Source organism: Rhinopithecus roxellana, chromosome 17 (assembly GCF_007565055.1).
Source record: "Rhinopithecus roxellana isolate Shanxi Qingling chromosome 17, ASM756505v1, whole genome shotgun sequence".
NCBI lineage: Eukaryota > Metazoa > Chordata > Mammalia > Primates > Cercopithecidae > Rhinopithecus > Rhinopithecus roxellana.
In genome coordinates this window covers 79058677-79072964 of record NC_044565.1, presented here as the reverse complement: position 1 = coordinate 79072964, position 14288 = coordinate 79058677, and the positions used below count along the sequence as shown (strand labels likewise).

Below are 14288 nucleotides of genomic sequence, written 5' to 3'. Positions count from 1 at the left end.
GTTCCTTAGAAATGAAAACTGGTCAGGCAACAGGTTTGAGCCCCTCCAGTCAGAAAAGAAAGGCAGGAGCGATAGCGACCCGCAGATTGGCAGAATGGAGGAGCGTCTAGGGTGAGAGAAACTCCGAAGACTGAGCCCAAGCGAGAGCACGCAGGGCAGCTGGAGGGAGAACCCCCGTCCAGCGCCCGCACCGGGTAGCTCGCTTTGAGCCTGTTTCTTCATAGAACGGCCAGGAAGCCTTAAAAGATGTGCAGCTCGGGCTGGTATCTTAGCGTGATAACTTCCGTGTGTGTGTGTGTGTGTGTGAATGCAACAGGGAGCGCCGCCCGCGAACTTCCGCGTGCGAGAAAGACTGGAGAGCTGCCAGCCCGCGCCCAGCTGGCCCCAGAGGAAACCCGCGCTCCTTGCCCAGCCGGCCCCCTCCGCGGCGAGCCGGGGCGGGGCGGGCCCGAGGCCACGCCCAAGCTGAGGCGCAGCCCTACAGGCCGCCCGGGCCGCGCTGGCCCGCGCTCCGCCCCGCGACTACATTTCCCGGCAAGCCCCGGGCCGCCAGCGCGCCGCAGTTGACCCATTTCCCGGCCCGTCACGGGCTCGGCCGGCCCCCGCGCCCAGGCGGCTGCTCCCTGCTGACTGGGGTGTGGGCGGGAGCGGCGGAGGGAGGAGGAGGCGCTGCTTGCCGCCGCTGTTGCCTCCGCTGCTGGGCGCCGGGGCAGCTTCCCGGGTATCTGCAGCCGCCATGGACGAGCAGGCGGGTCCCGGCGTTTTCTTCAGCAACAACCACCCGGGCGCCGGCGGTGCCAAGGGGCTCGGGCCTCTGGCGGAGGCTGCCGCGGCCGGCGACGGGGCGGCTGCGGCGGGGGCGGCCCGAGCCCAGTACAGTCTCCCGGGGATCCTGCACTTCCTGCAGCACGAGTGGGCCCGCTTCGAGGTGGAGAGAGCCCAGTGGGAGGTGGAGCGGGCGGAGCTGCAGGTAAAGACCCTCCCGGCCTGGCCGTCTTCATCCCGCCTCTTTGCTCCCTTCCGCCCCGCCCCGGACCCTTCTCCCCCTCCCCCAGCCTATTCGCGTCCCCTCCCCCTTTGCTGCCGCCCATCCCACCCGGAGCCCAGTCTCCTTCTCTTCGCCTTTTGCTTTTCACTGACCCCATCTCGACCCTGTTCTCACTCTCGCTCCTGGTGCGTTGTTTACCCTCCCCACGCCTGTTCGTCCGCACCATCCCACTCTTTAACTCCCAGGCTCATTTCAACTCTCTGGCCATCCTGCATCTCGGGGCTGCCCTCTCGGTTTACTAATTGGGCTGGCAGTAGTTTTGAGAGACGCGGAGCAGATCGTCCGCTGTCCTGGTGTGCCCCATCCTAGGTCTAGAGACAGTCTCCGCAGAACGTGCCGGCTTTGGCCCCTCTCTTCTTCAAGGAAAGTGATCGAGAAGACAACAGAAGTTGTGTCAGTGAGGCCTTGACTCGAGACGAGAAGTTGACGTTGGGCAAAAGTGTTATTCATATATCAGCTCCCTTTTTTATATATGTAAATGTCTCTTCCCCACTTTCTTCCCGGCCCCTTCCCACATTTCTTTTAGGTATTTCCAATTAATGCATTTTGAACGAAGGACCTGCATGATTGCAGTCAGAGAGAATGGTTAAGAGATGGTTCCTGTTCTCAGAATCTGAAACTTCCCACGGGTTAATTTTATGTTCAGTGTTTTGGGAGATTTTCTTGTACTTTAAAAGGAACTAAAGGGGCTTTGAAGTTAGTTACATTGCCTTGCATAATCTGCAAGATAAAGTATATCCAGGGAGGAGATATTGTGGGCTCTGAAAAGAATGAAAATGAGGCTGATACTTTACAGGCCATTCAGAATTGGTGAATAGGTTTTCAGTGGTTCTTCTTAAAACTTCCAGGGCATACGCACCAATTTCAAAAGGAACTTAAAGAACTATGAATAGTTGTGCCTTTCTGTTATACGGGCTAAGCCTGTATACTTATGAAATTTGACTATAGTTTTAGTTGGCGAAACTCTTGAGTTTAAAATGCTACCCAGTGTGTCACTTTTTTTGGTAACATGTATTTTCTTTGGCACTTAAAAAAAAGAGGAGAAATCTGTTAAATAGAATCATGTGCTGGAACAGGCTCTGTGGTGTAGTGGAAGTGGCTATGGAAAGAGCGAACACAGGTCTATAGTAGACAAGGTTATAGTAAGGGCTGTGTTTGTTGCTAACTCTGTGACCTTGAGGAAATCCTTTAACCTCTCTGGGTTTCAGTTTTATCATTTATTTATTCAGCACCTGTGTATTGAGTGCCAGCTCTGTGTCTAGGCCCTGTGATTTTAAAAAACCGACTAAGCTTCTGCCCTCATGGAGTTTATGTTTTAGTGGAGAGGCAAACAGTCGAGCAAATGCGCCTATAGAATATAATGGCTTATAGTGGCAACTGCTGTAAGGAAGAAATAAGTCAGAGTTCAGGAATAGAGTGTGATAGGGGCAGCTATTTTAGATGGGGTGGTCAGGGTAGGCCTCTGAGAGATGACAAATGAGCAGTTGAATGAAAGGGAGTGGCCGGTAGTTCCTGTGATTCTTTGTAAGTCTGTAGTTATATGTTTATATTATTTGGCAACTTTTTTATCCCTACTGTTACGTTGCTGTAGTATTTAGTCGATCTAGTCTATCTGATATTTGCAAGTCTTCTTTGACCTTGTCTATGTAGTTTCCAACAAATTGGAATACTTACAGATTGATCTTTATTAGCAGTACCTTCTAGAAAGGTGTGGATTTCAGGCTTCAAGGAAATGTTAAAGGCAAAGTTTAATGTTGTGCGCTTGTGGGGAATGATTTTTGTATTAGCTACTTAAAATTTAATTTCTTTTCCAGTTTTGGGAATGGAAGATAAGTCACACTAATTTGGTAAAAAAAAAACAAAAAACAAAAAACCACACCAGAAAACAATGCTTACTTTTCTACCTGTAGAAGTTGGAGAATTCCAACCCATCTCCCCCCCCCACTCACTTTTCAGTTTACCGGCAGCTGTAGTTGATCTTCAATTTTTATGCACACATCCACAAACAATTGTTTGTGGCAAATGTTTATGAATTTAAGATAGCTTTCCCATGGGTGCTTATCATATTAAAGAGACTCCTGTTTTTTGTTTTTTTCCTTTTATTGGAGACAGGGTCTCGCTCTGTTGCCCAGGCTGGTGTTCAGTGGCACAGTCTTGGCTCACTGCAACCTCCGCCTCCCAGGTTTAAGCAATTCTTCTGTCTCAGCCTCCCAAGTAGCTGGGATCACAGGCATGTGCCACCATGCCTGGCTAATTTTTGTGTTTTTATAGAGACGGAGTTTCACAATGTTGGCCAGGTTGGTCTTGAACTACTGACCTAAGTGATCTGCCTGCCTCAGCCTCCCAAAGTGCTGGTATTACAGGCGTGAGCCACTGTGCCCTCCAAGGACACTACTTTTTTTAAGAGTATCTTTTGTTTTGTGCTCAAATTAATCTTCCACAGAGAAACTTTAAAAATGTATCATTTTCCTAACAGAATGAGTATGATGTATTTTGAGGGTAAGAGTTTGCAGTAATCTCTGGTCTTTGTCCCCCCTTATTAGTGTAATTGGAAAAAAAATTATTTCTTTACCGTCATTACTTTGAATCTTCTTCATTTTTCTTTTGCTACTGGAATTTTCTTAGAGACACAATAGGAAGTAAAATAGGTGAATGCATTGTGATGAAATACGAATCGGTTGGTGTCTTCCTTTTAATTTTTAAATCTCTTCCTAAGCCATTAACACCCGAGTCAACACAAATACCTTTACGATTAAGTCAAACTTGCCCCTTCAAGAACCTGTCAGTCCTGCTCTTTCAGGTTGCCAGGGAAGAGTTGTGAAAGGCAATCCCAGCTCTCATCTACCTGGCCTGCCTTTACCGCTTCCTCCCTCCTTCAGATCTTAGGAGTAAGGAAACAGCCACGTTTTAGCAAAAAACCTATTTGTCATTTATTTCACTCTTGCCCATCTTAGTTGATAAATTCTTTTATTTTTGGTAATGCTCCCCTCCTCACATCCAGTTGAGATTAGGCATCAGTTCATGGGGGGGAAAAAAGAATGATTAAGATTATTAGTGAGCTTTACATTTGTGAAAGGAATTGGAGAAGGAATACTAATAATATTTGAGAAAAATTTCTGTATGTGAGGTGTTGTGCTAGATGACCTCAAAGAAACATGCAGTCTAGTTATTAGTATGATATAACTTATAGAAGAATCAGAGTGTTTATCATTTGGGGAGAAGGCTAATTTCTTTAGAATAGTGAAGGAGAGGCCGGGCGTGGTGGCTCACACCTGTAATCCCAGCACTTTGGGAGGCCAAGGCAGGCGAATCACGAGGTCAAGAGATCGAGACCATCCTGGCCAACATGGTAAAACCTTGTCTCTACTAAAAATACAAAAATTAGCTGAGTGTGGTGGTGTGTGCTGGAGGCTGAGGCAGGAGAATCACTTGAACCTGGGAGGTGGAGGTTGCAGTGAGCCGAGATCGTGCCACTGCACTCCAGCCTGGTGACAGAGTAAGAGTCCATCTCAAAAAAAAAAAAAAAAAAGAAAAAAAAAATAGGCGAAGGAGAGAAGAGCTAGCAGTGAATGGGGTGAATAGTAGCAAGAGGAAAGAACTTTATGAGGTCATGAGAACCTAAGGCTCAGTATTTGAAGATCTCTGACTTATGAGAAAGCAGGCATGTAAATAAAAAATAAACAATGTTGGCTCCAGATTTTGATAGGTGTGTGGTGTGTGGTATAGGAGAGGCCCTGATATTTACCTGGAAGTGTTAGAGTTGTATGGAAAAGGTGGCAAGATTGAGTAGCTTAGGGCATGTAGTGTGGAGGCTGTATGCTGGAGTTTTGGCATTAATAATTTGTATTTTCTGGGTTTTGGCATTAATAATTTGCATTTTCACTCCCCACATATTTTTCAAGCGTCTACTTCATGCCAGGCCTTGTTCTAGACACTGGAGATACAATAACAAAAATACAGATCTTGCCCTTATGAGGCTTAAATTGTTGAGGCAGACAGACAATGATAAATAAATACATAGAATGTTGGGAAGGAAAATATGAGGGTTTCAGAGGGTGGAATGGGGAAGAAAGGATTCACTGATAAGATGTCATTCAAGCTAAGACCTTTAAAGGTGATATCTAAGGTGAGGAGAGAGCTTTCTAGACAGAAGGAACAGCTGGGGGAAGGGAGCATGCTTGGAATATTTAAGGAGTATCAAGGAGGTAAAAGTGGCTAGAGTAGAGGAAGAGAATGGAAGAAGTCAGTGTCAGACAGGTAGTAATGGAAGAAGTTGTGTCAGACAGGTTCTTGCCCATTGTAAGGACTTTGGCTTTATACCTCAGCAAGATGAGCAGCCATCGGAATGTTTTAAGCAAAGGAGTGAAACCATCTTTAAAAGGGACCCCTTGTAAGGATTCAGAATAGACTTGGAGGGAAAATAAGTAGAAGCAGCAGGGGGACTAGTTAGGAGGCTACTTTAATAAATCCAGGCAGAAGATGAACTAAGGTGGTAGTGATAATATATGTGAATATGTATTTTGATACATATTCAAAATATAGGATTCTGAATACATTTTTGAAGGTAGAGCCAACAAGATGTGCTAAAGGATAGAATGTGGGTTTTGAGAAAAAGGGGAGTCAAAGATGACTCAACAGTATTTAGAGGGCCAGGCGCAGTGGCTCAAAACCTGTAATCCCAGTACTTTGGGAGGCTGAGGCAGGAGGATCACTTGAGCCTAGGGGTTCAAGACCAGCCAGGGCAACATGGCAAAACCCCATCTCCAGAAAAAGAATTTTTTAAAATTAACTGGGTGTGATGGTGTTCACCTGTAGTCCCAGCTACTTGGGAGTCTGAGGTGGGAGGATTGCTTGGGCCTGGGAGGTTGAAGCTGCAGTGAGTCATGATCACTCCACTGCACTCCAGCCTGGGCAACAGAAGAAGACCCTGTCTCAGAAAAAAAAAAAAAAATAAGTGCTGCCTGGGCAATATGGTGAAGCCCCATCTCTACAAAAAATTCAGAAAATTAGGTGGGTGCATTGGCATGCGTCTGTGGTCCCAGCTACTTGTGAGGTTGAGGTGCGAGTATTGCTTGAGCCCTGGAGATCAAGGCTGCAGTGCATTATGATCGCGCCTCTGCCCTCTAGCCTGGGTGCCAGAGTGAGGCCCTGTCTCGAAACAAATCAATCAAACAAACAAACAAACAAACAAAAATATATGTATATAGAGAGAATGAGCAGCCTCATGGGACAGCTGAGAAGATTTACTGAGCTTTTTAATGGAAAACATACATACTTAAAATGAGTTTGTCTTTACTATTGTGACTATTATTTATAATTATCACAAAAGGCAGTATGGCAGAGACTTGGGCTTAAAATTCTTGCTTTAAAACTTACTATTGTATTTTATGCCTAAAATACATATTTGCCATGATTCTGATCTCTCAGAGCCTTAGTTTCCTCATGTGTAAGATGAGAATAACAAATTACCTTGTGAGAATTAAATTAAGATAATTTAAAGTACTTAGCAGAGGAATGGTACATAAGATAAAGTAAGTGCTTAATAAATAAATGGTTGCAGATGCATGATGCTAAACTTTTGCTCTCGGTTATCTCCTCATCCCCAGAGAAAAGCATAATCTTCAGTCATGAATTTTTCTGAGGCTTGAGCATACAAGTGCCATCCTGAGGCCATGCAGTATAATGTTCTAGGACTAAAAGATATTTAATGGGAGTGAATGCTTGCCTTCAGTGTCAGCCTCAGAACATTGAGGATATACTTCAAGAGTATTTGCTTTCCTTAATAACCTAGTAGGTATCTGTTACCTTGGAATTCATATAAACTTTTCTGAATGTGTTTATCTTAACTTTACATTACATCATGGGTAACAAATTGTGTAAATTTACTAACCACATTATAAAATGAATCCTACACTTTATTTGGCTCTTTAAACCACTTCCTTTACATTTGGAGGAGGCGAACCCCATTGTGGTATGGTATAATTTTGTCAGCGGGTTCGTTTTTCATTCTACTCATATTCTTGATAATTTCATAATCTTTATATTTTAGAAAGGTTATAGAGGCTTTAATCTTTTAAAACATATCCTATTATATGTCTCTTCAGTTCAGTGTTTCTCAACCTTAGATGTAATATTAGAATAATCAGAGGGAACACTTAAAAATACCAATGCCCTGGATTGTACCCCAGATCAATTAAATCAAAATCTTAGGAATGAGGACCCCTAGCATTAGTATTTTTTGAGTTCCCCAGTATGCAGCAAGGGTTGAGAACCACTGCTTTAGTTGTTTTTTCTGTTTTTACATATCTATAAAAGTTTGGTGATTTCAACACTTCTATTAGTATTCCATATATGGTTGGCTTTTTATAGAATTTGGGATATAATTTCTTTTTCCATTGTTCTTTCTGATGATAGCTAGCATTTTATTTTTAGGCAGTAGAATATTATAATTTGAATCACCTCCTTCTGACTGAGATGTACTGACAGAGTAATCTTTGAGCTGGAATGAACTTTGGAAATAATCAGGTCAATTAGGTAAAGTGAGGTTCAGAGAGAGGCTGAATGACCAAGAATGAAATAGGTTTTGTACAAGTTGTCACTTACATCTCCAGATACCTTTAGTTTTATTTTTTCATATTTTTTGTCTAGGGGCCAGGCTAATCATCTGTATTGTTCCAATTTGAGTATATGTACTGCCACAGCCAGCACTCTTTACAGTTTTCTTTAAAGCCCTTTTAGATACACTGTATCATTTAATCTGTACAACCTTCTGAGGTAAGCAGAGCCACACTGATGATTATTTATTTATTTATTTTAATAACAGACCTAAAGATGTTACTGTGTTTTACTGCTTTCCAGCTTATTTTATTGGTTACATTTGAGATTTTCTCTGTCTTTGGTGTTCTGTAGTTTCATTATGATGTGTCACAGTATAGATTTCTTTTTTTTAAGGTGGAATCTAGCTGTGTTGCCCAGGCTGTAGTGCAGTGGCACGATCTCGGCTCACTGCAACCACCACCTCCCAGATTCAAGCGATTCTCCTGCCTCAGCCTTCTGAGTAGCTGGGATTACAGGTGTGCACCACCACGCCCAGCTAATTTTTTGTATTTTTAGTAGAGATGGGGTTTCACTGTGTCAGCCAGGATGGTCTCGGACTCCTGACCTCGTGATCTGCCCGCCTCAGCCTCCCAAGTGTTGGGATTACAGGCGTGAGCCACCACACCCAGCCTAGATTTCTTTTTATTTTGTTTGGACTTCATTAGACTCCTTGAATTTGTGGATTGACTTCTCATTAGTTCTGCACATTTCTCACTTGCTGTCTTGTTAGGTTTGTCCTTGATTGCATTTTCCTTTCTTCTCCTTTTGGGTTTTTGATTACATGATCTTATGGCTTCTCCATTATCTGTGCTGTATTTTCCGACTTTTTATCTTTCCATGCTTTATTCTTGATAATTTATTCTGACTTATTTTCCAGTCTGTAAATGACTTATCTTCCAGTCCATTAGTTTTCTCTTCAGTTGAGTCTAATTTCTTAAAACCATCCACTGAATTTTTAGTTTTGGTTATTGTTGAAGTTCATTTTGGTTTCTTTTCAAATCTGCTCAGTCATTTCTTTTTTTTTTTTTTTTTTTGAGACGGAGTCTCGCTCTGTCGCCCGGGCTGGAGTGCAGTGGCCGGATCTCAGCTCACTGCAAGCTCCGCCTCCCGGGGTTACCGCCATTCTCCTGCCTCAGCCTCCCAGTAGCTGGGACTACAGGCGCCCGCCACCTCGCCCGGCTAGTTTTTTGTATTTTTTAGTAGAGACGGGGTTTCACCGTGTTAGCCAGGATGGTCTCGATCTCCTGACCTCGTGATCCGCCCGCCTCGGCCTCCCAAAGTGCTGGGATTACAGGCTTGAGCCACCGCGCCCGGCCAGTCATTTCTTAAAAAAATATTGTTCTGTTCTCTGCAGATGTTTTCAGTGTCATCTTTAATTCTTTAAATGTAGTAAGTAGTTATTTTTTAGTGTCTCTGCACTTCTTTTATCTGAGGTCTTAGAGGTGCCTTTGTGTGGTCTGTTGTTTCTGCTGGTTCTTGCTCATGATGACTTGTTCCCTTGTATCCTTAGTTTATCTTCGTGTGCTGTCTACTGTCCTTGAAAAACTGTGAGACTGGACAGGCACAGTGGGTCATGCCTGTAATACCAGCACTTTGGGAGGCTGAGGCAGGCGGATCACCTGAGGTCCGGAGTTCGAGACCAGCTTGGCCAATGTGGTGAAACCCTGTCTCTACTAAAAATATAAAAATTAGCTGGAGGTGGTGGTGGGTACCAGTAATCCCAGCTACTCAGGAGGCTGAGGCAGGAGAATTACCTGAACCCAGGAGGCAGAGGTTGCAGTGAGCCGAGATTGCACCCCTGCAATCTGGCCTGGGTGACAGAGACTTCATCTCAAAAAGAAGAAAAAGAAAAACTGTAAGACTAATCTGAGCTCTCAAATAAAGGTATCTTCTTCAGAAAGGTTTTTTTTTTTTTTTTTTGCATTTGCTTCTGGTAGATGTCTAGAGTTATTACCAGTCTAGAGCCACTTTATTTTTCTTGTTTTTTTGAGACAGTCTTACTGCCACCCAGGCTGGAGTGCAGTGGTTTGATCTTGGCTCACTGCAACCTCTGCCTTCCAGGTTCAAGCGATTCTCATGCCTCAGCCTCCAGAGTGGCTGGAATTATAGGTGTGCACCACCACACCTGTCTAATTTTTGTATATTTAGTAGAGACGAGGTTTTGCCATGTTTGCCAGGCTGGTCTTGCCAGGCCTCAAGTGATCTGCCCGCCTAGGCCTCCCAAAATGCTGGGATTACAGACGTGAGCCACTGCGCCTGGCCCAGAATCACTTTAAAGTAAATGCATTACTTTAGATGTTTGGGCCACCTAGGTGATGTGAGTTTTGGTTGTGAATACATTTGAGGGCCAATATACTTCTGTTTCATCTTTGCTTTGAAGACATAAGCCCTTTAGGGTCCTAGCTAAATGTGAGGTATATCACCTATTAGACTGTACACTCTGGAGGATTGGGCTGTTTGATTTTTGCTCCTTGGGTCCTGGCTGTTTGTTCTGATTATCCAATATCCTAAGGGCAAAAATGGCTTTTTGTTCCCTTACCTCACTGGGTTCCCATTTTCCCTTTTATTTTGGCCAGATAATTCCTTGCTATTTTTGTGCTGCTTTTAAGAAAATTGTGAAAATATTTTGTCCAGAATTTTTGGCTGTGTTCAGTGGAAGAATTGCTGTCGGGCACCGTAACTGGAAACTGAATTCTCTTATTTTACTTTCAAAATCTGACAAATAAGAATGGCCCTACGAATTTTTTGGGGAGAAATAATATTGTCAGCACTTCTTTATCAAGACATGTACCTATTTAGTCCTGAACTTTTTATTTCTAAATCTACTGTTTTTTTGAATGGTTAAAAAAAAAAAAAAACTACTTTTTTTTGAAGGGAGACCTACAGTTTTTCTCCAAAATCTTGGTAACTGAAGCAGAGTTTAAAACAAACAAAACCCTTTGCTATGCAGTCTTTAAAAGGTGTTTGAAAGTTCAGATAATCTGGATAGAGTCCCCTTTGCCAGCCTGCTGTCTCCCTGATGTCAGCTATACTTTTGATTTACTAACGTGTGTAGCATCCAGGTTTCAATTCTGGGCCATTAGAAATAAAGTTGTCCTTGGACCTCTGGAGTTTCTTGCCTTGGTGGCCAATTTGACAGAACAATCTATTGACCATCATAAATTGGATAGTGGAAAGTATGGGTGTCAGAGTCAGACATCTCTATCACTTTCAGTTTACAATTTTTCTAGGCCTCATTTTTGTAAAATGTGGGTGATAATTTCCCTACTAAGCAGGATCACTGTAAGGTTTAAAAAAAGATAAACTATGTAAAATATGTGATATATGATGGGTGTCCAGTAAGTGGTTTGCTTTTTTGTTGGTTGAGATTTCTATGGACAGAAGGCATTAGATTTATTATTTATATAAGTCCGTAGAAGCCAAGAACCAGTTTCAGTGATCCGTTTATCATAGTAGTACTTACATTCCCTTTGTCCTCTAAGTACAGGTTGAGCATCCCTAATCCAAAAACCCTAAATTCAAAATGCTTCCAAATCTAAAACTTTTTGAGTGTTGACATGATGTCATAAGTGGAAAAATCCATACCTGACCTCGTGTGGCAGGTTGCGGTCAAAAAGCAGGTGCACAACAGAATTTAGTATCCTGTAGGGAAAAATAAAATTACCTTTAAACTGTGTGTATACGGTATATATGAAACATAAATTAATTTTGTGTTTAGACTTGGGCCCCAGGATACCTCATTAGGTATATGCAAATATTCCAAAATCTGAAATCCAAAATACTTCTGGTCCCAAGCATTTCGTATAAGGGGTACTCAATCTGTAGTGGTTTGAGGACAATGAATTGTGTGTTGGAAGTAGGGAACAGGCTAGAGATGGCAAAAGTAAAGTGGTGATAGCTTGTAGACATTAAGGACTGGACGTAGTAATCAAGGCAGATTTGGAGTTCAGGAGAGAAGCTCGAGGCAAGAGAGAAACTGAGGAAGGGGTTAGAAGGGGAGAACAGACAGAAGAAGGGAGGAGAGGGGTGGAAAGAGCAGAGGCAGAGGAGAAACTGCACACATTAACCTGTTCTTAACTCTGCAAGGATGTCTTACCTTTATTTTTCATTTCAGCACTTGTAGAATCCTAGGGCTGGCAGGGATACACATGCATGCACATGCACATATGCACACATGTGCACTGCCCTCCTCCCTCGATTTTCTTTCTTCATTAGACTAAGAATATTTTACCTCAGAGGGACCTTAGAATTTAAGTAATCTCATCCCCCGTTTCATCAGTTAGGGCTAGAGAAAGGAAGTGACTTTTCTCAGGTCACTCTGTGAATTGGTTTAGTCTTAGTTTAGAATCCAGGAGTCCTGGTAGCCAGGCCGGGGCGTTGCTCCTTGTACCATATCCTCTCCTTTTGTTGGTCCTTCACTCTGTGTAGCTGCTTCTGACCTGAAGGAGCCAAGTGAATTTTAATGCTTAGATGATTAAGTATGGTTTGAATAGCTGTCATAATTTAAAATCTTATCACTTATTATTTGAAGTTTTTTTTCAAGTAAAATAATTGAGTGAAATAGTATAGTAAGGGGTTCAGGAAAGTCTAACAATTTGTGTTTCTCAGAAGTGTTTAACAGTGTTCTTGGGCCGGGCACAGTGGCTTATGCCTTTAATCCCACCACTTTGGGAGGCCAAGGCGGGCGGACCACCTGAAGTCAGGAATTTGAGACCAGCCCAGCTAACATGGTGAAACCCCGTTTCTACTAAAAATACAGAAAATTAGCTGGACATCATGGTGCGTGCCTGCAATCCCAGTTATTCGGGAGGCTGAGGCAGGGAGGATTGCTTGAACCCAGGAGGCAGAGGTTGCAGTGACCCGAGATCAAGCCATTGCACTGTAGCTTGGGCAACAAGAGTGCAACTCTGTCTCCAAAAAAAAAAAAAAAAAAATGTGGTTCTCTCATTTCTTTAAATAATTTTATTTTTGTGTAGGGTTTACTGAAATAAAATCCTTACTTCATCTTAAAAAATCTACAAATTTGGAGCTCTTTTTTTTTTTTTCTGGTTGAGACAGGGTCTTACTCTGTCGTCCAGGCTGGAGTGCAATGGCGCAATCTTGACTCACTGCAACCTCTGCCTACTGGGTTCAAGCAATTCTGCCTCAGCCTCCCAAGTAGCTGGGATTACAGGTGCCCATCACCACACCTAATTAATTTTTTCTATTTTTAGTAGAGACGTTGTGGGAAGGTTTCACCATGTTGGCCAGGCTGGTCTTGAACTCCTGGCCTCAAGTGATCCATCTGCCTCAGCCTCCCAAAGTGCTGGGATTACAGGCGTGAGCCACCACGCCCAGCCAAATTTGGAGCTTTTTTAGCTTGCTCCAAGGGTAGCTTGGATATACATTTCTGTATATACATTTTAATATAGTTTGTGTTTATTGATCATATGTCAAATATTGTGATCTTTGATACATAAAAGATCGGGCACTTTGATTTTTAAGTCATTTTTAATTTTATGTTATTTGATGAACCTAAAAATTTGATTTTTAGTTTGTTTTTAATTTTTATTTTAAAGAGACTGGGTCTCTGTTGCTATGCTGCCCAGGCTGGAGTACAGTAACTGTTCATAGGCATACTGATAGTTCACTGCAGCCTCACACTCCTGGCTCAGTTGATCCTCCTGCGTCAGCCTCCAGAGTAGCTGGGATTACAGTCTTGACCCACTACATCTGGTTATTAGTCTATTTTTAGGCTGTTTTACATATGCTATGGTAGAACAGAATAGTGTGTTATTGGGAGAACCTGCTCCCGATGTTTAACGTGGGTTCTTTTCTATTTCCTAAGTGTCTCGGCTGGTTTGAGAAATAAATGGAAAGAGCACAAGAGAGAGAAATTTAAAGCTGGGTGTCCAGGGGAGACATCACATGTCGGCAGGATCCGTGATGTTCCCCAAGCCGTAAAACCAGCAAGTTTTTATTAGCTATTTTCAAAAGGAGAGGGAGTGCATGAATAGGGTGTGGGTTACAGAGATCACATACTTCACAAGGTAATAAGATATCACAAGGCAAATGGAGGCAGGGCGAGATCACAGGACCACCGGATGAGGCGAAATTAAAATTGCTAATGAAGTTTTGGCACTGTCGTTGATAACATCTTATCAGGAAACAGGGTTTGAGAGCAGACAACCAGTCTGTCCAAAATTTATTAGGCGGGAGCGCTACAGGAGACCGGGGCTTATTTCATCCCTTTGGCTTCCACCATAAAAGACGGCACGTCTTAAAGGGGCCATCTATAAGCCTACCTTCAGGGCGCATTCTCTTTCTCAGGGATGTTCCTTGCTGAGAAAAAGAATTCAGCAGTATTTCTCCTATTTGCTTTTGGAAGCAGCCAGTTCAAAGTTACCTCTCTTATTCCCTGAACATCGCTGTTATCCTGTTCTTTTTTCAAGATGCCCAGATTGCATATTGTTCAAACACACATGCTCTACAAACAATTTGTGCAGCTGACACAATCCTCACAGGGTCCTGAGGCTACATAACTCCTTAGTTTACGAAGATGATGACGGGATTAAGAGATTAAAGACAAGACAGGCATAGGAAATCACAAGGGTATTGACTGGGGAAGTGATAAGTGTCCATGAAATCTTCACAATTTATATTC

The 14288-nt window shown here is 43.1% G+C and overlaps 1 protein-coding gene across 1 annotated transcript in view; it reads left to right on the top strand.

Moving 5' to 3' along the window:
- Positions 1-588: 588 nt before the first annotated feature.
- The window catches only part of STRN (striatin), a 132623-nt gene continuing 118923 nt past the window's right edge, over positions 589-14288 (top strand). Inside the window, exon 1 of the mRNA XM_010373189.2 lies at positions 589-970. Coding sequence (XP_010371491.2) covers positions 737-970 — 234 coding nt within the window. The 5' untranslated portion in view covers positions 589-736. The remainder of the gene's footprint in view (positions 971-14288) is intronic.